We start from the raw sequence: 24,614 nt of genomic DNA, 5'->3' as shown, positions 1-24,614 counted from the left end.
GTGCTTTGAGAGTGCAACCTTGACCCTGGGGGAACCCTGGTTCTTACCCCAGAATACCATCTCCCATAAATAACTACTTCCTTGTAAACCAATAACTCAGTTTCCTTCCATAGGATTGCATTGACTGTTTTTCTTGAAATAAATTCGAAGTGTGGAGTTGGTTTTGTATGAGAACTTGAAAAACTACAAATGAATAAAAACTGCTTACTTACCTTTTCTCCAGGTATATCCCACTGAATAGAAAAAGTAACCCAGAAAAGTATTTGTATAGTAATCAAATAGTAATTTCCACTGTATTAAAAACATTTACAAATATGTAAAAGTCATATTCATTCAGCTTGCTTGTATTGTTCAACCTGCCTTGAAAATTATCATATACACTTACCTGTGCCAGGCTTGCTTGGTTCTAGGAAATAAATACAACTACATAATATTTTCATACAAATCAAATTGGTCTGAGTTCAGTCTTTGAGTGTGTGACATCATTTGCTGACTGAGTGTGTACAACAAATGCTTAACACTACCGTCTGATAAAGCCTTACTCCTCGTGCACACCACCACGAATAGAGAGTGAGGTGCTATCCTTTTAGCTCCGCATACCTTTGGGGTTCCACCGGACTCCGTGCACACTATGCCTCATTTTGGTACAGTATATACAGAGCCAGCTTCCAACACAAGGTCACAGTATGCATCATTGCACAAAACATAAATAAATAAAAGCTAAAGACAACCAACCTGTCACCAAGGACCCAACAAAAGCAGACAAACAAAAACAAAAGACACCAGAGTAAGTACAGTATATAAGCCCACAAAAAAACTTCAATGCTTTACAAAATACATCATGCTTCAATGTTACGTGCAAGTGATAGGGAAGAGCATTCTAGAGTTTGGCCCCAATACTGTGAAGGCTCTTCTGTGGCATTATACTTTCTTGAACTGAAGGATCTGCAGAGGAGAGTAAGATCCAGATGTTATTGTGCTGGACGGGACAAACTGGACCGCTAGAAGGAAAGACACTTTGGCCTAGTCAGAAACACTGCACTATGTGATGGACCCTTTGCATAATCAGTAGTAAATGTAGAGACAGGCGAGATTCTGAGACATGTCTATACTTTCATAGGTCCTGTGCTAAGTGGACGCTGTGATTTGAAGACACTGTCATTTACTTTGTTGTTTTCTGGAGAGTACAAGGTAAACGTTGTCCCCACAGTCCAAGTGGGATAGAATTAGCAGTCCTATGACCAAGGCTCATTTCACTTTGGGGGGGAAAAGGAAGGATTTTCCTTAACGTTTGCAAGAAGAGTCTTTTAATTGACTCTGAAAAGCCTGCTTCCCTGCCTTTTGTTGATCTTCTAGCAAGCCACTAGATGGCATAGTTAGTTTTTTTAATTAACCTCAGTAATGTGACAATCACATGTGTTCACTAGGGGGTCCCTCTGTTTACATGCTAGTAATCACAGAGCTTAGTGCGGAGGTTGAAGAGACGCGCAAAGTGCATCCCGCTTTTACAGTGTAGCTACTTCGCTGTCTACACAGGCTGTAGAAGAATGACAGTGGCAGCAGCATTAACCTATAGTCTGAGGTACTGCTAGCCCCAGATTCATCCTGTGCAGCCTCTCTTAGGGGTCTGTTGGCCTCTTACGTCTTGGATGTGTGTTGAGATTGATTGCCTTCACTGGGTGAGAATGGATTGGTGAGCCATTGCTATTAGGGTAAATTGAGCTGGTATCTCTTCAACTGGACATTCTAGTTCCATTGTGACCCCGCCCCCCCCCCCCTGGCCTTGTAGGAGCTCAGCAAGCTGGGGTGAAAATACACCTTTTCTGCCTTTAGCTCAGACTTCCTGATGACCCTCACCTGGATGCTGGTAATCTCCTGAGCCAGGGACCAGTTGTCTGAAGCTGATTAACATTCCATACAGGGTATAGTGGGTACAGGTACCATAGACATAGGAAGAGGACAGTACTCCCTCCCCTATACAGTGATCATGAAGTAGACATTCAGGAAAACATGCATCCAGGACTTGAGGTGAAGCAGAAATTCACAAGTGATTTGATCAGCTTGTTCCTCACAAAATGGTGAAAGACTGGCCTTGTTGGCTACTGGGTCTTTCAACATTTCACTTGTTTTCTAAGGTGTGCTACACAACAGGGAGATTAGGGAAGTAGACATCTTGGTGTGGAATCCTCTGTGGATTGACATGCACCATGCCACACTTGGGAACATGGACTGGGTTTGAGAAGGTGTTTGTGACGGATGTGCTTGTGGAAGTGAATTTGCCAGTGAGGAAAGGTGAAGGACTTCAGCTCACGATATGCAAAGGAATTTACAGAAGCCCAGCACAAAACAGCTCTCAGTGAGGACTTGTGAGAGTCGCCTGTGGAAAGACAACCACTCTGAAGCCAAGGAGACTCAGCTGCTGCTTGAGATAAAGAAAACTGTTGCGCATAAATATCGAGGGAAGCTCCTTACAGTCAATTAAGGTGAAACTGCTTCGTCTTTGACCCCTCCAATCTGTGCTCGGAACCTTTGAGGGCCTTCTAGTTACAGTCTGTGGCAGGATCGGAATGCCATATTGAAGAATATGCCATTTGAACCCCTGGTCACAGACCCAGGGCTTGCATAGGCTCCACCTTTGCCCTTTCTTGTCATGCATCAGTAGCACCTTCCCTTTAGGTGGCCTGCCACTAGAAACTCTGGACAGTGGGCTCTGAGGTCCAGGCTCCTACCCCCTTCCGAGACATATCAGAGTGAGCTGGCATCTTCACCAGCAACTACCCTCCTATCGCTACACCAGTGGCTTCTGGACTGGTGGGATTCCAGTTGTTGTGCCCAGACACTTGCCACCAATCATCGAACACCTTGAGAGCAGTGTCCTCTCTAAGGATCAGTGGGAAGACTCTTGCTTTTGGTGGTTGGAGTGAGTGCAGACAAGAATATATGGGTTCATATCAACTACTGAAGCCAAGCATCAGTGCTATTGCGTTACCTTTGAAGGGTAAACATGAGCAACACCACCTGTATAGTCCAATGTTAACTGGTCTTATAGTGCTTAATATCTTGGTGCTATAGTGCTGTTAAGCAATACTGGCCCAGAGGGTCGTAGCGACTTCTGGTCTTCACTGTGAAGTTTTATGTGTGGTATGTTTTTCGTGTGTTTATTAAAGTGCTTTCCTTAATAAAACTAAGCAGTGACGGACATTGATTTTAGTAGCTCATATTAGTGGGTAAGCTGTACTTTGAGGTGTGTGACCAACCTTGCCTCCTTGAGGAAGCTTCCAACTGCTGTCACGCTACCCTGAGAGAGTTGGGAGCTTGAGAGAAGTACTTGGTAATCTAGTTTGGGGTCCAGAAGTACTGTGGTCCCAGGACACCAGTTGTAAATGAGTACAAAAGATGCCTTCGGAACCCAGTAAGCTCTGAATGCCCTAGTGCTCCAAGAACCAGGTCGTCACAAGGAGGATGTAAGATGATCAGATTTTCTGAAATTGAATTGATGTCAAAATGTACATTTTTACGCAATCAAGCCCCTAGATATGGGACATGTAAGGTTGGGAGTTGCGGAAAGACCACAGTCTTTTGGAACAGAAGGACAGGTCTATAACAACAGGATTTCAGTCTTACTGCCCCTCACTTTGAGAGATTACCTGTCAAGGTCCTGGGAGGGAGGATTGGCAGCAGTTGGCTGTCATGGGCCTAGGACAGAATTTTAAACCTGAAGCTATGGATCAGTACCCCCAAGAGGTTGCACATAAATAATGAACAAGATGGAAGATAGTCAATGTTAGAACTGGCTATTTCTGGTAGGCTAAGGCTGACGCCAAAGCCAGGCAGAAACCACCATTCTAGTCAGGGCAAGGGAGTCACACGCCAAGATAACCCCTGCTCACCCCCTGGTAGCTTGGCACGAGCAGTAAGGCTAAACTCGGAGGCAATGTGTAAAGCATTTGCGCCAGCACCCAACAGCAACAACATCCTAGGCACACCACAAAAGGAACTCCACACAAGATTATTATAAAATAACTTTTGTATTGTAAAAACACATCAGATAGAAGTCACACATGTACATTGTGCCAACTGGCACGGGCAATATTCACAAGGGATTATTTACAGGACAGGGCCACATGGGCCACTGTCAGAATCAACACTTTTAGAAATAGAATAAGTATAGCACAAGATAACAGTTAGAAATCACATCCACTAACTACTGGGAACTGGTAAGTACCACCTACGCAACCCTAAACACCTTAGGAGAATGTCACGCAGGGAACCAGGATCTCACTAGGACCACCTGTATTAGAAAGAACAACCACCTAAGCATAAAATACATTTAGGGGTATAAACAAGAACACATTACCCATGATGCATGAAACACATTCAGAGGAGTAGTAAAGGAAAACACATGATGCCTAAAAACATTCAGAGGTGTACGTTCAACCACCTAAGTATCACACAGCGTTTAGGGGTCTAGGAAAGAACACATTACCCATGATGCATAAATATACATTCAGAGGAATAGTAAAGGGAAACACATGATGCAAAAACCTACATATTCAGCGGTGTTAAGAACAAGGCACATGATGCATCACAAACACATTCAGAGGTGCAGCGCTAGGAGACACGACGCCTAAAACATTAAGAGGTGCAGCGCAGGGAAAGAAAGACACATGATGCATAAAAACATTCAGAGGTGTAAAATCAAGGAAGACACATGATGCATAAAAACATTCAGAGGTGCCAGAACATAACTCAATAGCGCAAAAACACCTTAGCAATTACTATTAAAAACATAGAAATCACATTGCGAAGAAATAAAATCACATACTAGCCCCCATCCAATAAAGGGACTAAAGAGCCCTGTGTCCAGAATGTCAGGGCGCGCTGCCAATGCAGCGCCAGTCAGGGATGCACCACTGGCGCAAAACCTAAACGTTGCAGGTGCCCACTACTTGCTGGGCACCTGAGAACATCCCAAGACCTAAACGGTGCAGCTGCCCACTAATTGCTGGGCAGCTGAGAGTCCAAACTGCGACAGGGTCCTCACTGACCCTTAGGCGCAAACTGCGCCCACTGCTGGAGCCACACAGGCTCTGGGCCTATCACATGCCCCAAACGTTGGAGTCCCCCCTCCTGGGGACTCGGAATCTCACACATTCCCCCAGAGCCTTCTAGGCCCTAACAAGACATATATGCCGCCTCACGATGATGGAGCCCCTCACACAGGGACTCAGAAACAACTGGGAGCCTCTCGGGGCTCTTGACTACGAAGAACTGCCCCCTCGAGCCTCGGCCGGCTCTTAAATAATAATGCTCCATCGTTGGAGCGGCCCACTAAGCACATGGGGCTGCTCTGACTCTGAGCCTGCCCTGGCACAGCCACCACTTGGCCTCACGGAGCCCCTCCTGCCCTTTCTACTCACCGGGCTTTCTTCAGTGGGGCTCCTCTGCAGAGGCAGCAGGCGGGGCTTGGCGCTGGTCTCCCTCTCCTCACGGGAGACCAGCCAGGTGCGGCCCACAAAGGACGGCTTCTTCCCTTGGTGCGGGGCTCTCCCAACTTCACGGGAGACCCGCGCCATCTCTGCCGCACTTCTCCTTTTCCCGGGGCTCCCTCAGCACACGGGAGCCCCGCAACAGCCCGCACTTCCTCAACCGGGCAGTTTCTCCCTCGCGACTGGCTCACGAGCGCTGGACCAATCCCAGCGCGGGGCTAACAACGAGCCCCCGACCACGTGACTCTTCCCTTGGCCGAGCCCCAATCGGTGCGCGGCTCCTCTGTTGAGCCCTCTGTGATGCACCAATCACAGCGCGGCTCGCTGAGGGGGGCTCGTCTCTCTGAGCCAATCAGGGCTCAACTCCTTCGGTTTCTTCTCTCCGCGGCCATTAAACACAGCTCGGGCCGCGGCGGTGAACAAAGGGGTATAACGAGGGGTGGGCACCCTCGGTCACAAAAATAAACATAGAAACGGGGTGAGCACCCGTTAGGCACTTAAATAAATGGGGTGGCACCCATCAATAAAAATAATTAAAACACGGGCAATAGGCAACAACAGTGCCCGGCGCTGTAAGAGTTAAACAGTGCTCCCCAGCAAGGAAAATAAAGCGCTCTCAAGCGCTAAAGACAAAATAAAAGCACCACCATGCGCTAGGGGTAAAAGCAAAGCACTCCCAGTGCTAGGGACAAGTAAAGGTCCACAAGTCCAGCAAGGTCCTTAAGCAAAGTGAAGCAAAAGGGGACCCAGTAAAAGGTCCCCAGAGTCCAGGACATCAGCAGTCCATCAGGTGTCCAGGGGCTGGGCAGGGTCCAGGGATTCCCCTGGGCCCAAGCAGCAGCACGCCCCTGGTAGGATTCAAGTCAGAAACAAGAACATTTTTAGAGTGTCACAGCACCCTTTTTATACCCAAAATCCTTTGTCTAAAGGGTGCAGGCCGTGTGAGAACCAGCTAGAACTGGTTATAGGGAATTCCTTTCACTGGCCAGGCTAGGGACATCAGACGCACCCCAGGGGGTTGGGCCAGCATTGTGTGGGGAAAACCCAGACCCATTCAGGACCCTCAAACCAGACGGTCAATCCACAAACAGGCCCAGGCTCACTCCTCCCCTCACATCAGCATGCTAAACACTCCATTAACCACCGGGGCAGACCCTCCCAGACTCTTGGAGCCAGGCTCACCAGCCAGCCTCAGCCAATCGCACGCCAGACACAAATTACACAAATATGCCAACTTCTAAAAGTGGCACTTCTGCACTAGACACATTCATGCCGCATATATCATTACGCAGCATTCAATCTCACGAGTTCGCACATACCAAACTCGACCCTGCACTCCCCACACATCAGGAACTACCATGGGCATACATATTCCCCATTCATTCCTATGGGAGGGCAGGTCACTCACCACACATACACAGAAAGCTCAAGCACTTTACACTGTACCACAGTGAAAAAGTGCGCAGAGGCCTAAAATCACCAACACCAGGTCACAGAAACAGGCTAGGAAAAAGCAAAAAGTTTCGGGGTGAACCTGCCAAAAGGGCCGGGTCCAACAGTCAATATTAAATTCTGCTGAAAGGAAGAGAGACAGCAACACAACTTGCATCCAGCCCATCAATCAGCGGTGGTAGCGGCCAGTCGCACACCTTTCGGGCAATCCAACAAGATGGAATGATCAACTGTTTTGAAGGCAGTTGACAGATTGAAAAGCACCAGGAAAGCAGAGAGTTCTTGATCTTAAATGGATTGAATTTCATCAAGCACAGCGACCAACACTGACTTGTATTGTGTCTCAATGGGAAGCCCCCCTTGGATCAAATCGATGGTGTTAATACAATAAAAAATGCAAGATTACTATTCAGGCAGATTCTGTTCCATGGCTTCAGAGACAATTGGTGCATAATAGGCCTATACTTTTTGGGGTCACTGGGATCCAAATCGGATTTCTTTGGAAGAGGAATTACAACGCCCTTCTTGCATATGTTGGAAACCATCCTTTCACTAAAAGTGTAATTAATAACATGGCACAGTATCGGCAGGATGCCAGGCACTAATGACTAAATTATGGGAACTGGGTATGGGTCATCCAGTGAACTTGAGATTCATGAGGATTTTCCAAACATCCTCCGGCGACACCTCTTGCAAAACTGTTCCTGGACCTATTTATGAGTAGCAGGATAAGGGATCAGACGAGGTATTAAAAACGGAAAGTGCGGCTGACCAAGGTTAAGCACTTCAATTTCACAGTAACAACTGTAAGTCCATGGTTTGTGCAAGACACATCCGGAGCTCGCCGCACTAATGCTCCACTGCAACACAGATACAAGAGTTTATAGAGAAATGGATGGTGCACCAAAAGGTAAAGTACAAGAAGGCTTCGGATTTATCCACAATTCCTTTATTCTTTTCAATCTTTAAAATCTCAGCCAACGCGTTTCGTTCACTTGGAACTACGTCAGGGCTTATACGGAACTAATGAGTTCGGAAAGAAATTTTGGATGAAGAGATCTGGAATATGCCTCGTTCTTATCTTGTCAATCCTATTATGAAATTTGTGGAGAGCTAGAATTCACCAATTTGTTGATAGTAGTCATAGTCGATCAGGAAATGGCCAATAAGCCAAGAATCTGTTAGGTATAAGTCATTGGGCGCTGTCAATTCCTCACTTGTGCGTCCCGATAGGCAAACAGGGGTAGCTACGGTCTATCCTAATATATGTCTGAATAAATATATACTTTAGGGGACCAAGAAAGGTAATGCCAGGACCGCCGACCAGAGTAGCAGCTGCACGTCCTGTTTGTATCGCCAATTCATGCGTGTAAACGGTCCAAAAAAAAAAATGATCAGACCATCCTTTCGGGGAAAATGAGATAATTTCTTCATAACTAGGAGTGACTTAATCTTAGAAGGTAGCCAGCTTGTCACAAAGAGCTTGGGAGCAGACACTGTCTTGGGAACAACATTCCAGCAACATGAATGACTGCGCCACAGAAATAAGCTCACAAGAGGACAATACATTTTATTCCAAAAATAAACGAGGCTTAGTTGTACATGATAATGCTTTATATGGACTGGGTAATGCTTTAGGCATATTCCAGGACTGTTCAGAGTAGTCTTGTCTCCATTTACATATCAATTTCCTATTCAAAAGCTGTTTAGCTCCAAGTTTTGGGATATACCAGTTGTTTGATTATCTGTTGTAATAACACAGGCACAAGGTGAGGAACACAGTGTGTTTATTGTAATTCAAATTGCATCTTGCCACAGAATGCCAAAACCACTGTGTACCAACCAGCAGACCCTGTCAACATTCTAAAATAACGCAAGAGGCCCTCAGGCGCACAAACACATGAGAAAATTAGCATACTGGCAATGTACAATCCACTGTATGACTAGACTACCTTTACCATCTGACTATAAGTCAGCACTACATCTTCTCCCTTCCTTCGGAGGATATCAGTCCAAAAAAAAGTCACTTAATCGGAGAGGCGTTCCCACATTATGTGAAGGCATCATCATCCTCTACCCTCTTGAGATTGGCACAACTGCAATGTCTCTGCCAGTGGTGATAGAGTAATGGCACCAGAACCAGAAGATTGGCCAGTCTCCCTGAAAGTGTCCCTTGTAAGCATCAAGAGGATGGTCCCAGATTGTGTCAATGATGTCTGATGATCAGGTTCAACCTTCACGGCATGTGGCACAGTTCACAAACCCCCATTGCTGAGCATTGTTGCAGAAACTGAAGTTCTGATCACCTTCATCGATTTCTTAAACTTGTCACCATTTAATTTGCTGAAGGAGCATCTAATCCTTACAATATCCCCAAAATATATTTTACTGGGACTAGCAGATTTTCTTAGTTCATAATAGTACTTTATCTTAGTTTGGTGCCTTTCAACTCTTTCTCACAGTTACATCACACCAAACATGAGTGGTAACATCAATGGGTACATTTTGAATCTTTTTTTAACCAATGGGACTGGAGCTCGGTCGATGCAAGTCTGCCTTTCATTACCTGGTCTGGTAAGCTTAGCCCGGAGGTGGACAGTTAATCTACCCAATAGGGCCAATTGTATCTTCTCCTTGATAATGCGGTTGGTCCGCTCAACTTGGCCGTTACTTTGTTAATCATAAACGGATGCTTGTAGTGAGTTATTCCACATGAACACATTAATTTGGATATTTCTACAGAAATTAATTGGGAAACATTTATCACTTACTAGTTCTAAGGGAAACCCTTCCCTGAAAAGCCTTTTTTAGGAATTCAAGAACATTGCCAGTAGTGGAAGAGTCCAAAAATGTGATCTGCTGTAACAATCTACTAAAACAACAGCGTAACTAACGCACGGTTTCAGGTAACTCATACATGGGTCCGATTAAATTGACCCCTACCTTTTGCCAAGGTCCCACTTAGAGTGGAACAGGGGAAAAAGAAATGTATTCCAAGTTTTATCCTCTTCTCTGCACAACTGACATTCTTGAACAAACCATTCCACATCATAGTCCATAGGCAACCACCATTAACACATGCTTAGCTTTTCTTTTGTACCAGGAAAGTCAAGAAGTCATTCATAGGAAAAGCAACGAGACAGGGTCTTAATTGAATAAGGACCACCAAAATGAAATTTCTCAAAACAACTTTACCTTCAATTGACAACTAATCATGAACCTTCCTCTAAGGTCTGAGGTTTACATCTAACCTCTTTTCATTGGGCAGCCTTTCACAATGAGTGTACATACTTCAGAATACCATAAAACATATGATCACACTGTTTTGGATAAGGGGAATGAGAGGCAAATCAGAGCTGGGCTGGCCTCATCTGCTCCCTTTCTAATCACATTCGGTATCACCAATAGAACAGACGAGACTTATCTGTCAAGACCAATATTGGACTTTTTATCCCACTGTTTTGGGGAACCTAAGAGTCGTGTATGCTTACCGATATGTACATACAAAGGGATTCATACAAAAATGTATGGCAGGGCCTCACATACCACTGAGAGTCATGCTGAATCATTGGACTGCCACACTGGCAAGAGAATACGTAACTCAAGAATACACTAGTAGAGAGTGGACTTCCTGTATTACCACATATTGGGTTAGAGGAGTGTGTGATCCATTGCATAGGTATAAAAAATGTCTGACACCTTCCCAGTTAATTTAAAATAGGTCAAACTGACATAACAGGACATAAAACATGCATATTTTGGAATTGTGCCACTACACTCGTTACACGTCTGGGAAAACACTGCGAATCATATTGTGGGTGTGGTTCGTATCGTGTACAACAAGAACATGCTGTATCCATTCGTTTTGTCTTATCCTAAACTAATTAGAAGAGGTGCCCGATGAATGAGTTCAAGGGAAAGAGCCGCGCTGTTCAACTCTGATGAGAGAGGTACTCCGATTATAAAGAGTCATGTGTATGCCAAAGGTTAGATCCTCGTGTGGGGTAATGCATTCAAGAACGCCGGCACATACTACATCATCTACAGTCAGATCTGGAGTTTCCTTCATTGATTAAAAAACACTTGTAGGGCGCACAAGTGTTAGCATGAATCTAACCGAAAAACACTGCAGTTGACCCAATTGTGCATGCAAACATTTTAGTTAATTCCCACTGTCCATCCCCACAGGTTCCTGAAAAAATATGAATATACTAAGAAAGCTACTCTGGGGGTAAGTACAGTTTTGCAAACATATACCTTTTCGGGCAGACAGATACTTTTTGGGCAGCATATATGTTAACATATTTATTCTTGGAGCCTGTGTGGCACTGTCTTTACTTTCACATGCTACCGCATAAGTAACTTCCTTACAAGTGACTATGACCAATATGCAGATTGGTATCAGTTTATTTAACGGATATATTATGCCGAGCGGTCACTATGTCGACCAAGTTTCCACTTCATTCTAGTGCTTGAAGGCATTAAGTTATGGATTGGTCTAGTAAAACTACAAGTACCATAATGCAACGTGATGTGCGCTGACCAGTCATAGATGGCTAGCCACTAGCCGTACTATGCAATTTGAATTTGTACTAACTGGTTTTAATAGCTTTGAAGTGTCGCAGTAAAACACAATGCTGTTAACCACTACCGTGCTCGGCGGGTTTCTAAATAGTACTTGTACTATCAACATTGGACCGTAACTGTCCTTCCAGGATTAAAACGTGTTGCCTGTAGGTTGCATAAGTACAAGACCTCTGCAGCCAGTGCACTAGCCCACCGACCAGCCTTACGCAGTGTCTAAAGTAGTGCGTCTGTATTTACTTGCCTTTGCAAAGGCCTTCACGGGGTCACTCGGGTTCAGCTGGAGCACGTTTCCCAGGAAGGGCAGCGGGACGGGCCCTGGGGGTCGCCGGTGCGAGGGATACCACAGCCTCTGGAGCTCCAGCAGCAGCAGAAGGACGGCTCCGCCCAGCAGCACCGATACCCAGGTTGAACACTCCATGCTCCCAACGAGAGAAGTCACCCCGAGTTCTGGCGGAAGAACCTCCAGTGCGCAGGCGCGCCACAGCCTGCCGTTCGAAGTTTAGAACCTAGCCCTGCCAGGAATGCGGACGTGGGCGAAATGTAAATATCGCAGCGCGAGGCAAGCAGGTCACTTCGCGAAGTCGGAAGAAATAGCAGGAAATAGAGTCTGGATTGCTGACTGCAGGCGGTCAAGGAGGTATAGCTGCCAAGGTTTAAGATTGCTTATGTGTGACATTTTCAGAATTTCACTGTAATAATGAGTGACATTCAGCGACTATGAGTGACACTTTCTCGCAAGCAAAATCAAGCTATGAGGACAAGGAAAACATATAAATATCAGATATTACACATATTAGAGCAATGAGAAACTTTAAGAAGATCTTAAAACTGCTGCAAAACTAAGCTAGTGGCCTTATAAAAGCGTGTTGACTGGAAGCATTTTCTCACTGCAGCCAAGCCTCAGGTTCAGGTTTTTTTTTAAAAATAGAAGGGAGAGGTGTGAAAAGGCTACTTACATGGGGGTGCTACCTGGAGGCTGTTTGTTGCTGCAGCCAAGCCTCAGATTCAGGGGATCTGAGGGAATCAGAGGGGTGTGGCAGTGGTACCTATGCTCTAATCTTATTCTCCAAGAATTACACACAAAGCATTAGCATGCGATATCAGAAAGATACTCTCTGATGATCATATTGTTCAGAGTGAAACTGGGACAAATCCCAGCTTCTTGGTGTCATCAAATTGTGTGATCCTAAACTGTTTATTTTACAACCTTGTGTATGTTCATTATCACATGTAATTTATTTATTTATTTATGTATGCGAGTTTATATAGCGCAAACTTTACCCGAAGGTATCAGAGCGCTTTACATAAGAACCAGTTGAGAAACATAAGGACTTTGGATTACATGCGTTACATAAAGGATACAAACAGAAAAAATTGCAAATGTGCAAATTGTGATGGTTACAACTAATTGTGCAATAAAGTGCCTTCATATATTTGAGTTTGACTGTGCTTTGTACATGTATAACATTTTGCGGATATTGTAGAAATGAATCAGAAGAAGGGAAAGTATTCTGGGATTACTAAGTATTTTCTAAATGACACCCTGGCTAAAATATTATCAGTAAATGACCACCGCACAAAATAAATGACATAAATTGTTTTTTGAGGTGCAAACTAGACTCCTGTTCGTTGCTTTTTGTTGCAGTTTTTATATAGCTGCATTGGAGCACTTTACATGAGCACCAGTTATATTAGTGAAGGTCAGATTTTGTTTTAGCACCAGGAAGATTAAGTCACTTGTGAATATTTACACGATGTTGAGCCAATGCTCAATCTTGAACCTGGTTCCTAATTTCCAAAGTCCGCAGCTCTAGTGGTAACACCACTCGTCAGAAGCGGTCGCTCCTCTTCACGCTGCCTCCCCGACCTCAGTGCGGTATTGTGACCTGCCTTGAGCTGCTTTGAACTCAGAACCACATCTCCTTCAGAAAAGAACTCAAAACCTGGCTATTCGACAAATAATGAACCCCCTACCCAAGCGAATTGAGACCCTCTGGGTGAGCAGTGCGCTATACAAATACCCGAACTTGAACTTCCATCTCTTGCGTTTGATTTAATGGCCTACAATGTTACTCCAGCTGTAACAGGAATGTTGTTTGCATATAGGTACACGAGAACTGACTTACCGGTCCTCCCATCTCACAGCCAGTAGAACACGCCATCCAGATTAAAAACAGCGCTCCCAGTCCCATGAAGTAAATGCTTCTTTCCTCGTGTTCCCTTTTTAGGTCTCGCGACCTATCGATGTGCGCAAGTGCATCGAGCGGAGCGAGAATTCAAGTGGCGAAAACATCGTCAAACTAAGGGCTTTCAGCCCCGCGGGTTTCATGCAGTTCACGTGAACCACGTGATTAAACATGCATGCGCATCGGCAGCATTTCTCCTGCAGGCTCGCAAAAGTCATCAATCACCCTCCCACAGGCACGCCCCCCCACCAGGCTCTCCCGCCCCCATCAGGCTTCCCTACTAATCTGCCTGCCTCCCCTCGTGCATTCACGCCCCCCCACCAGGCTCTCCCGCCCCCATCCGGCTTCCCTCCTAATCCGCCTCCCCTCGCTCGCATTCCCGTAAGGTAAGCGCTGACAGGCACGCCCCCCCACCAGGCTCTCCCGCCCCCATCAGGCTTCCCTCCTAATCCGCCTGCCTCCCCTCGCGCATTCACGCCCCCCCACCAGGCTCCCTGCCCCCATCCGGCTTCCCTCCTAATCCGCCTCCCCTCGCTCGCAATACCCGTAAGGTAAGCGCTGCATTTACATCTCGCGCGATGGCTGTAAAATGCTGAAGTCAGCCTTACTACAGAGCTGCGGACGCATACAATAAAAGAAATAAATAGCCGTCATTCCGAACTAGGGTCAACCTCGCTACACCTCGCCCTCTAAATAACTTACTATAGCTGTCCCTCTCGCCTATATAGAACTACTAGCCGTTAGGACAAGATAGATCATCACCACACAAAATCATCACCCCACCAGGCTCTCCTGCCCCCATCCGGATCCCCTCCGGCCATTTGCCACACTCCTTGCCTCTGTCTTGCCTCCCCCTCCATTCTCTTCCCCTCGCATTCCCGCCCCCCCACCAGGCTCTCCCGCCCCCATCCGGCCATTTGCCACACTCCTTGCCTCTGTCTTCTTAACAGGAGCTTTCCCTCCCCTATCAGACTTTACCACTTCCATAGCAGTCGGCTTATTGTATTGCTTGTTTTTTAATGCAGCACACATTGTACTCCAAATTTCACAGAATGCTGAATCGGAGTGGTTTTGTTGTTTTCTTTAATTGTAGATTTTAACCCAGATTTGGAAAATGGCCACTGACACCTAGCAACGTGAGCATTTGGTGTTGCTTGTTGACTATGCGGCAGTATCAAACCAGAAAGGATAGCCAGCCCAGAAGGAGTGGCCTCGGTATCAAGGCGCCCTACACCCCGTGAGAGAGGGGGACCCCTACCATGAGCTGCCCGGGGTTCGAACCTGAAGCCACAGGGTGACTCCTCCCAGCCAGGCACAGAGACCGACACTGGGGGTCAGTCCTCTGCAAGCCCACACAGGCTGCACCCTCCGGTGCAAATTCTTATTAACCCCAGCACCTTCAGCTTTTCCACACAACCGAGTGCATATTATGTTGGCTTTTATCGGGGAAAGGGAGCGCCCCTGTTATGGCTGGATTTTCTGAGTAGGTGGGATCAGCCCCCAGGGGCCCCTCCAACCCAGCCAGAACGTACTCACCTTCCCTCCTCAGGACTCCTCTATCCAGGCACCTGGTACCTACCTGAGGATGGGGAACTCGCAATATACAAGCTCATATTATTAAGAACACCACTAAATCTATAGGGATACTAAGAATACTCACTGATTACTAGGGATATCCATACCCTACACCACACTTATTCACATCAGTTGGTCTCGCGGCCACCCTGACCCAGACCGTTCTACCCTAGGGCAGATATGACACACAATCCGGTGCGTCTACACACGGGCCTGCAGAACCCAATGCTCCCTTTTCCAAACTGTTCGCAATCCTGCGAAACTACACACTAGTTCGACCTCCTAGTGTTCTCACTTATTCAAGCCACAATCCAGTGGGTATTAACACTGGTCTCCCACCCAGTGCTGTCACTAACGCCGCATATCAACGACGACCACATTCCTATGAACACCTATACATATATATATATATATTGGGAAGTCTCTTCACTAAGGGTCTGCTACTATAATATTAGGAGTTAGCCAATTAATATCGTGTGCTCCCTATTCTCGGCATCATAGGTCCACTCACTCCCTATTTATGTGATCACCACTTACCTGATTGGGATTACTCATCCATTCACGTACCTAGCAAATACCTAGGAGCTTTGTTCACCTGGATTGAACAAGAATACAAGGGGACACGTGCCAGTTTTCTACAAACTGGGGGTTGTTTTATTACAACAATATAAACATTTACACAAATCTGACAGAGACTATAGGTAGAACACACCGCTTGAAAGAGAAGGATTACACATAACAGGAACACTCCGCTGAAAGGGAAAAGATTAGACATAAAGTGTAAGTGTAGCTAATGTGATGAAAACAATATCACCTGATTAGTGTGAAGTCTTGTTCTAGCTGTCATCTGGGTTCCTCTCTCGTCTGTGCCTTGGCTCATCTCAGACTCTCTCTCTCTCCTGCACTCTTGGGTACACCTCTGCGCTGATCACTCTGTCTCTGGACTCCTCTCCCCCACACGAACTATCTCCACCTTCCGTCTTCAATCTTAATGGTTCCTGCCGCTCTGATCACCGTTCATTCCACTAGCTTATTCACTCTGTCTCTGCGCCAATGTCCAATTAACTCCATCTGCTCCCATAGGTTAGTCCACGATCTCTCCTCTATCTCTTCTAAAAGGCATTACTTCAGACTCCAGCTATTCACACCTCCTCCTGATAAGCAACTGCTTCTGACTGCTTCTGACTGCTTCCTTCAGTTCCAGCTCACTATTCAACTCAGCTCTTCTCCAGCTTGAACCCTCTCTCTCTCTCTGCCAACTCCACTCCACTGCTCGACTCTCTGCTGGACTGACCCTCTGCTTGACTCTCTCCTCGACTGACTAACTCCGCCTCTGCACTTCACAAATATAGAATGCTGTTTCCTCATGGAAAGTTCCAGCCATCAGCCCGCCGCCCACCAGGCCTCTGCATCACCTCGCATCAAGGACACACACCCAGCCGGCCGGCCTTTTGTTGTGTCTTCTACACAGAGAATAATACAGCCTACCGATAAGGGCTGGCCCAGACCGGTTCTCTCCAAGTGAAAAACAGCCTTAACTATAAACTTTGCCTTTGCCCTGAAAAGCCTCTCAGCTTCATCAAGATGGAGTCCCTCTAGCTCTAGGCCTGTAGGCCTGAAAAGGGTGAAATGCTCCTTAGCTCTGTCAGAATACCTACATAAACCATACCAAAGTGTCTAATATGTCAAAGCCAATAGGCAATAGACAGGTTAAAGTCAAGAATAAAGGCATATTAAGCAGCTATCCTCTTCTAGATCTGGAAAAAAGGGCTTAAAAGGGCCAACACAGGCTAAGAATACCTATACTAGATGCGAGCAAGACTAATGATCTATATCACTGCTAAATAAAGCCAAAAACTCTGCCATAACATTGCACCCCTAGATCCTTATCTTGCGAGCATCAGTAAACAACAACAACCATCTAAATAAACATCAACATAATCTATCCAACATAGGCTAAGAATACCTATCCTAGATGTGAGCAAGATTAAGATCTATATCACTGCTAAATATCTCTGCCATCCACCCTTAGATCCTTATCTTGCGAACATCTTATAAACAATAACATCTAGATAAACAAACATCAACACAATCTATCAACAAATCAAAACCTAAAAAACTCCCTAAAAACAATGACAACTCAAGGAAAATTCCACCTGAAACTCAATTGTAGGGAATAGAAACCTAAAAACAAATCAAAGCACCCTTGACTTGAATGCTGAAACATATCTGATAACAACAGAAACTAACCAAAGCATCCTCAAACTAAATGTGCCTCAACTTCTAATGATAACTGGTGAAATCTAGTGATGTAGGGACTTATGTGTTGAATGAAAACAGCAAGGGGCCTAAATGGGGCCTACTTCGGACAACTTAAGGCTAAATGAGGCCTACCTACTATTGTCAACTTAAGAACTAAATGTGTTTCAACTCCTAATGAGAAAACAAGAAAGGGCCTAAATGAGCCCTACGTACTATAGGCAACTTAAGCTAATGATGACTCATGAAACTATTGATGTAGGGGCTTGTTTGTGGGTGAAAAGAACAATAGGCCTAAATGAGGCCTACCTGCTGACATTTGTCAATTTAAAGTGAAATCAGAGAAGTACTGTTTCAAGGTCTGGGCAAACATTAATACATAATCATACTAAAAGACACACCACCCAGAACAATCCAAATTTTAAGGTAACCACCCTTTGATCAATCAAGGTGAAAATGTAAGAACAGTTAGACAACCCCATTTCTACAAGATAGCTGGTGTAACATTAAGAACACATGTGGGCACCGCCATTCAAAAAAAAAGTCCTTCATTGAAATCACGCAAAAACTGTTTTGAAGAAAACAGAAAAAACTATAATAGGTGACATATTTTTTGCTTTAAAAGTGGGGCCTGCTTGTCCAAGGAATTATTCATCAAATCCTTTTAAAATTCTGTAACAAATAAAACATGTTCGTGGTGTTATTGTTTTTTTAAGTGGGGCCTGCTCGTAGTGATGTCAACAAAAAAAAAAATGCAGGCTAAGGAATTAAATAACTTAGTCCAAAAGTCTTCAGTGTAGGCCACCACCCTGCATCCTCGGTATCCGGACACTTCCTCCAATGCGGCCATCCATCACCCGGTCTGGTCTGGTCTGGTTCCATCATCCAAAAATAATAAACTAAAATAAAAACATGAAAGTAAAAAAACAAAATAATAAAGGGAGTGGGAGGGGGGTGGGCCGACGCACGCACCAACACCACAACCCAGCAACCTAGGAACAAGAGAACAAGTATCATTATTCTTGTAAAATAAAATTTTCCATTTAAAAAGCACCCCGGGTGCCTTTCATTATTGAAAAGAAAATATCCTAATTAATTAAAAACATTCAAAATTTAACTTTTAATAATAATTAGCAGGGCCTAACATACCCTAATCCTCACTAAGCCAGCCCCTCCCTTCGGAGCAGGAGCCAGGCTACAGTATGAAGTAATTTGGATTCCCGCCAAATGATGAGCTCACAGCATCAGCAGGGCACTGCAAGCCTCCCATTTCCCTGGTCAGAGAAGCCCGCCCAGGCCCATCACGACTAACTAACTCCAAGGGAAGAGCCAGGTCACCCCGCCCTTAAGTAAACAAGCCGTTTGCGGAAGAAAATTGGATTGTAGCCAATCATAACGAACAGGGACGTGATCGAAACTTGCAGAATGAAGGAAAAAAAAACTCGTCTGCACAAACCAGCTGGTCTGCCAAGGTCGAAAAACAAATTTCTCATGCCTTATTTTCTAACTAACGGAAGCTAGAATTAAAAAAAAAAACAATTCTGTTACAGTGTACTGCCAATTAAAAAAGCTCCAGTTTTTAAAAAGACTTTAGTCCAACTAATTCAGCTAAAGGCAAGACACTTAAAATATGGGCACTTATTTAGAAAGGGGCAACTACCTTTTGCACACAAGATTATACATTCAGCATTTGGTAAAAAAGAACGAATTAACAAGGTCCATTTGTCAGCTGCTGAAAAGAGAAATAATTTGTAAAACAACATAAAATGCAGATACATTTCAACATTGTATTTAATTTAAGGTTTTGCTGACACATTTATAAAAGCATACATTTTAATTTACATTTGGGAAAATAATAATGTTACATTTTAACATTTTTTCTTTCAAAGGCACATGGTTGCCTTTCACTAATTAAAAGCACATGTCACCATGCACAGTCGGGCAAGATTTATTATTCTCAAACCAGCACATTCCTGTCTAGATGGAAACCCCTCACAGAAATAATTAATGAAAACAGCTCGTAGCATGCATTCTAACGGGCCATCTTTTTAACATTTCACTCATTTTAAAAGAACACAGCTTTCTCCGTAATCCTACTGGTTGATTTATAACCACATCAGTTCCAAGGCAAACCCACACAAATTCGTAGACGCATTTCAAAAAGAATGTGAAATGAACAGAACCCTTCTCAAAACACAAGATGTTACCTTCCCGTCAAGAAACTGACAAAACACATAGGCAGACCAAGGAATCAAAAAAAAAGTCAAAATCAAACCATCAAATAATCCTTAAAATAATCCACTGACTTTTATAGTCAGGTCAGATAACCATGCATGTTGACAGCATGTAAAAAATAAAGACTGCCATCTCAACTCAAGATATTAACCCTTTGGCAGCTCAAGCAGAATCATTTCCCAACGTCCATTTATACATGGGAAAATCATTAGCACATTTCTTCACGTTTACAGATGACACGTACACATATTTTCAAAAACGTTATCCCCAAGCACCCGAGAGAGATCCAGCTCCCTCCTGCCAAACGTAATGATAACATGCCCGGTCCAAGCCATGACCACATGGCGCTATTCACAAGCCATATTTACAAGACAAGCCTTTCACAAACAACATTTCCAAGGCGCAATGCACAAGGAACACAGCAGATCAACATGAGAACATGCACCTCACAAGCCACATTAATATGGCGCTATTCACAAGCCATATTTACAAGACAAGCTTTTCACAAACAATGTATCCAAGGCGCAATGCACAAGGAACACAATAGATCAACATGAAAACATGCACCTCACAAGCCACAATAATATGGCGCTATTCACAAGTCATATTTACAAGGAGCTATATTCAAAGAACTCCACAGATCATATTACAATGAACACATTTCACATTGCACAGCATAAGCAGATGCAGCAAGCAATTTAATGGGCAATTTAAAAGCATTTTTTACACACATTTATACAATTGGACCATCACAAAGATGTAACTGGCTTCCTCATGTAATGCCATCCTTCAACCCTGACAGTTTAAACACCAAGATGAAAACCATTCTTTCCACCCTGAATAAGCCAAATGCCATGATGTAATGCAATCTTCTCACGCTGCAACTGTTCAAGCCCATAGGTCTAACAGGCTACATAAACTGCAACATTACGCCAGATGGAACCAGCGTTCAGGGCACTCCCTCAGAACACATGGGAAACTCTCTAAGCACATGGCCAGGACACACAGGATAGGTAAACAGTTCGTGACGCCAGATGTTATGGCTGGATTTTCTGAGTAGGTGGGATCAGCCCCCAGGGGCCCCTCCAACCCAGCCAGAACGTACTCACCTTCCCTCCTCAGGACTCCTCTTTCCAGGCACCTGGTACCTACCTGAGGATGGGGAACTCGCAATATACAAGCTCATATTATTAAGAACACCACTAAATCTATAGGGATACTAAGAATACTCACTGATTACTAGGGATATCCATACCCTACACCACACTTATTCACATCAGTTGGTCTCGTGGCCACCCTGACCCAGACCGTTCTACCCTAGGGCAGATATGACACACAATCCGGTGCGTCTACACACGGGCCTGCAGAACCCAATGCTCCCTTTTCCAAACTGTTCGCAATCCTGTGAAACTACACACTAGTTCGACCTCCTAGTGTTCTCACTTATTCAAGCCACAATCCAGTGGGTATTAACACTGGTCTCCCACCCAGTGCTGTCACTAACGCCGCATATCAACGGCGACCACATTCCTATGAACACCTATACATATATATATATATATTGGGAAGTCTCTTCACTAAGGGTCTGCTACTATAATATTAGGAGTTAGCCAATTAATATCGTGTGCTCCCTATTCTCGGCATCATAGGTCCACTCACTCCCTATTTATGTGATCACCACTTACCTGATTGGGATTACTCATCCATTCACGTACCTAGCAAATACCTAGGAGCTTTGTTCACCTGGATTGAACAAGAATACAAGGGGACACGTGCCAGTTTTCTACAAACTGGGGGTTGTTTTATTACAACAATATAAACATTTACACAAATCTGACAGAGACTATAGGTAGAACACACCGCTTGAAAGAGAAGGATTACACATAACAGGAACACTCCGCTGAAAGGGAAAAGATTAGACATAAAGTGTAAGTGTAGCTAATGTGATGAAAACAATATCACCTGATTAGTGTGAAGTCTTGTTCTAGCTGTCATCTGGGTTCCTCTCTCGTCTGTGCCTTGGCTCATCTCAGACTCTCTCTCTCTCCTGCACTCTTGGGTACACCTCTGCGCTGATCACTCTGTCTCTGGACTCCTCTCCCCCACACGAACTATCTCCACCTTCCGTCTTCAATCTTAATGGTTCCTGCCGCTCTGATCACCGTTCATTCCACTAGCTTATTCACTCTGTCTCTGCGCCAATGTCCAATTAACTCCATCTGCTCCCATAGGTTAGTCCACGATCTCTCCTCTATCTCTTCTAAAAGGCATTACTTCAGACTCCAGCTATTCACACCTCCTCCTGATAAGCAACTGCTTCTGACTGCTTCTGACTGCTTCCTTCAGTTCCAGCTCACTATTCAACTCAGCTCTTCTCCAGCTTGAACCCTCTCTCTCTCTCTGCCAACTCCACTCCACTGCTCGACTCTCTGCTGGACTGACCCTCTGCTTGACTCTCTCCTCGACTGACTAACTCCGCCTCTGCACTTCACAAATATAGAATGCTGTTTCCTCATGGAAAGTTCCAGCCATCAGCCCGCCGCCCACCAGGCCTCTGCATCACCTCGCATCAAGGACACACACCCAGCCGGCCGGCCTTTTGTTGTGTCTTCTACACAGAGAATAATACAGCCTACCGATAAGGGCTGGCCCAGACCGGTTCTCTCCAAGTGAAAAACAGCCTTAACTATAAACTTTGCCTTTGCCCTGAAAAGCCTCTCAGCTTCATCAAGATGGAGTCCCTCTAGCTCTAGGCCTGTAGGCCTGAAAAGGGTGAAATGCTCCTTAGCTCTGTCAGAATACCTACATAAACCATACCAAAGTGTCTAATATGTCAAAGCCAATAGGCAATAGACAGGTTAAAGTCAAGAATAAAGGCATATTAAGCAGCTATCCTCTTCTAGATCTGGAAAAAAGGGCTTAAAAGGGCCAACACAGGCTAAGAATACCTATACTAGATGCGAGCAAGACTAATGATCTATATCACTGCTAAATAAAGCCAAAAACTCTGCCATAACATTGCACCCCTAGATCCTTATCTTGCGAGCATCAGTAAACAACAACAACCATCTAAATAAACATCAACATAATCTATCCAACATAGGCTAAGAATACCTATCCTAGATGTGAGCAAGATTAAGATCTATATCACTGCTAAATATCTCTGCCATCCACCCTTAGATCCTTATCTTGCGAACATCTTATAAACAATAACATCTAGATAAACAAACATCAACACAATCTATCAACAAATCAAAACCTAAAAAACTCCCTAAAAACAATGACAACTCAAGGAAAATTCCACCTGAAACTCAATTGTAGGGAATAGAAACCTAAAAACAAATCAAAGCACCCTTGACTTGAATGCTGAAACATATCTGATAACAACAGAAACTAACCAAAGCATCCTCAAACTAAATGTGCCTCAACTTCTAATGATAACTGGTGAAATCTAGTGATGTAGGGACTTATGTGTTGAATGAAAACAGCAAGGGGCCTAAATGGGGCCTACTTCGGACAACTTAAGGCTAAATGAGGCCTACCTACTATTGTCAACTTAAGAACTAAATGTGTTTCAACTCCTAATGAGAAAACAAGAAAGGGCCTAAATGAGCCCTACGTACTATAGGCAACTTAAGCTAATGATGACTCATGAAACTATTGATGTAGGGGCTTGTTTGTGGGTGAAAAGAACAATAGGCCTAAATGAGGCCTACCTGCTGACATTTGTCAATTTAAAGTGAAATCAGAGAAGTACTGTTTCAAGGTCTGGGCAAACATTAATACATAATCATACTAAAAGACACACCACCCAGAACAATCCAAATTTTAAGGTAACCACCCTTTGATCAATCAAGGTGAAAATGTAAGAACAGTTAGACAACCCCATTTCTACAAGATAGCTGGTGTAACATTAAGAACACATGTGGGCACCGCCATTCAAAAAAAAAGTCCTTCATTGAAATCACGCAAAAACTGTTTTGAAGAAAACAGAAAAAACTATAATAGGTGACATATTTTTTGCTTTAAAAGTGGGGCCTGCTTGTCCAAGGAATTATTCATCAAATCCTTTTAAAATTCTGTAACAAATAAAACATGTTCGTGGTGTTATTGTTTTTTTAAGTGGGGCCTGCTCGTAGTGATGTCAACAAAAAAAAAAATGCAGGCTAAGGAATTAAATAACTTAGTCCAAAAGTCTTCAGTGTAGGCCACCACCCTGCATCCTCGGTATCCGGACACTTCCTCCAATGCGGCCATCCATCACCCGGTCTGGTCTGGTCTGGTTCCATCATCCAAAAATAATAAACTAAAATAAAAACATGAAAGTAAAAAAACAAAATAATAAAGGGAGTGGGAGGGGGGTGGGCCGACGCACGCACCAACACCACAACCCAGCAACCTAGGAACAAGAGAACAAGTATCATTATTCTTGTAAAATAAAATTTTCCATTTAAAAAGCACCCCGGGTGCCTTTCATTATTGAAAAGAAAATATCCTAATTAATTAAAAACATTCAAAATTTAACTTTTAATAATAATTAGCAGGGCCTAACATACCCTAATCCTCACTAAGCCAGCCCCTCCCTTCGGAGCAGGAGCCAGGCTACAGTATGAAGTAATTTGGATTCCCGCCAAATGATGAGCTCACAGCATCAGCAGGGCACTGCAAGCCTCCCATTTCCCTGGTCAGAGAAGCCCGCCCAGGCCCATCACGACTAACTAACTCCAAGGGAAGAGCCAGGTCACCCCGCCCTTAAGTAAACAAGCCGTTTGCGGAAGAAAATTGGATTGTAGCCAATCATAACGAACAGGGACGTGATCGAAACTTGCAG

At 44.4% G+C, this 24,614-nt stretch overlaps 1 protein-coding gene across 1 annotated transcript in view; it reads right to left on the bottom strand.

Annotated features, from left to right (window-relative positions):
- Positions 1 to 12,045, bottom strand: part of LOC147673663 (cytochrome P450 2B4-like) — a 102,518-nt gene extending 90,473 nt beyond the window's left edge. Inside the window, exon 1 of the mRNA XM_086947589.1 lies at positions 11,770 to 12,045. Coding sequence (XP_086803715.1) covers positions 11,770 to 11,946 — 177 coding nt within the window. The 5' untranslated portion in view covers positions 11,947 to 12,045. The remainder of the gene's footprint in view (positions 1 to 11,769) is intronic.
- Between the last annotated feature and the right edge of the window lie 12,569 nt (positions 12,046 to 24,614).

The sequence above is a fragment of the Lissotriton vulgaris genome, chromosome 12, assembly GCF_964263255.1.
Source record: "Lissotriton vulgaris chromosome 12, aLisVul1.2, whole genome shotgun sequence".
Taxonomy (NCBI): domain Eukaryota; kingdom Metazoa; phylum Chordata; class Amphibia; order Caudata; family Salamandridae; genus Lissotriton; species Lissotriton vulgaris.
The sequence above is the reverse complement of the archived record's forward strand: the minus strand, read 5'-3'. Positions and strand labels throughout refer to the sequence as shown.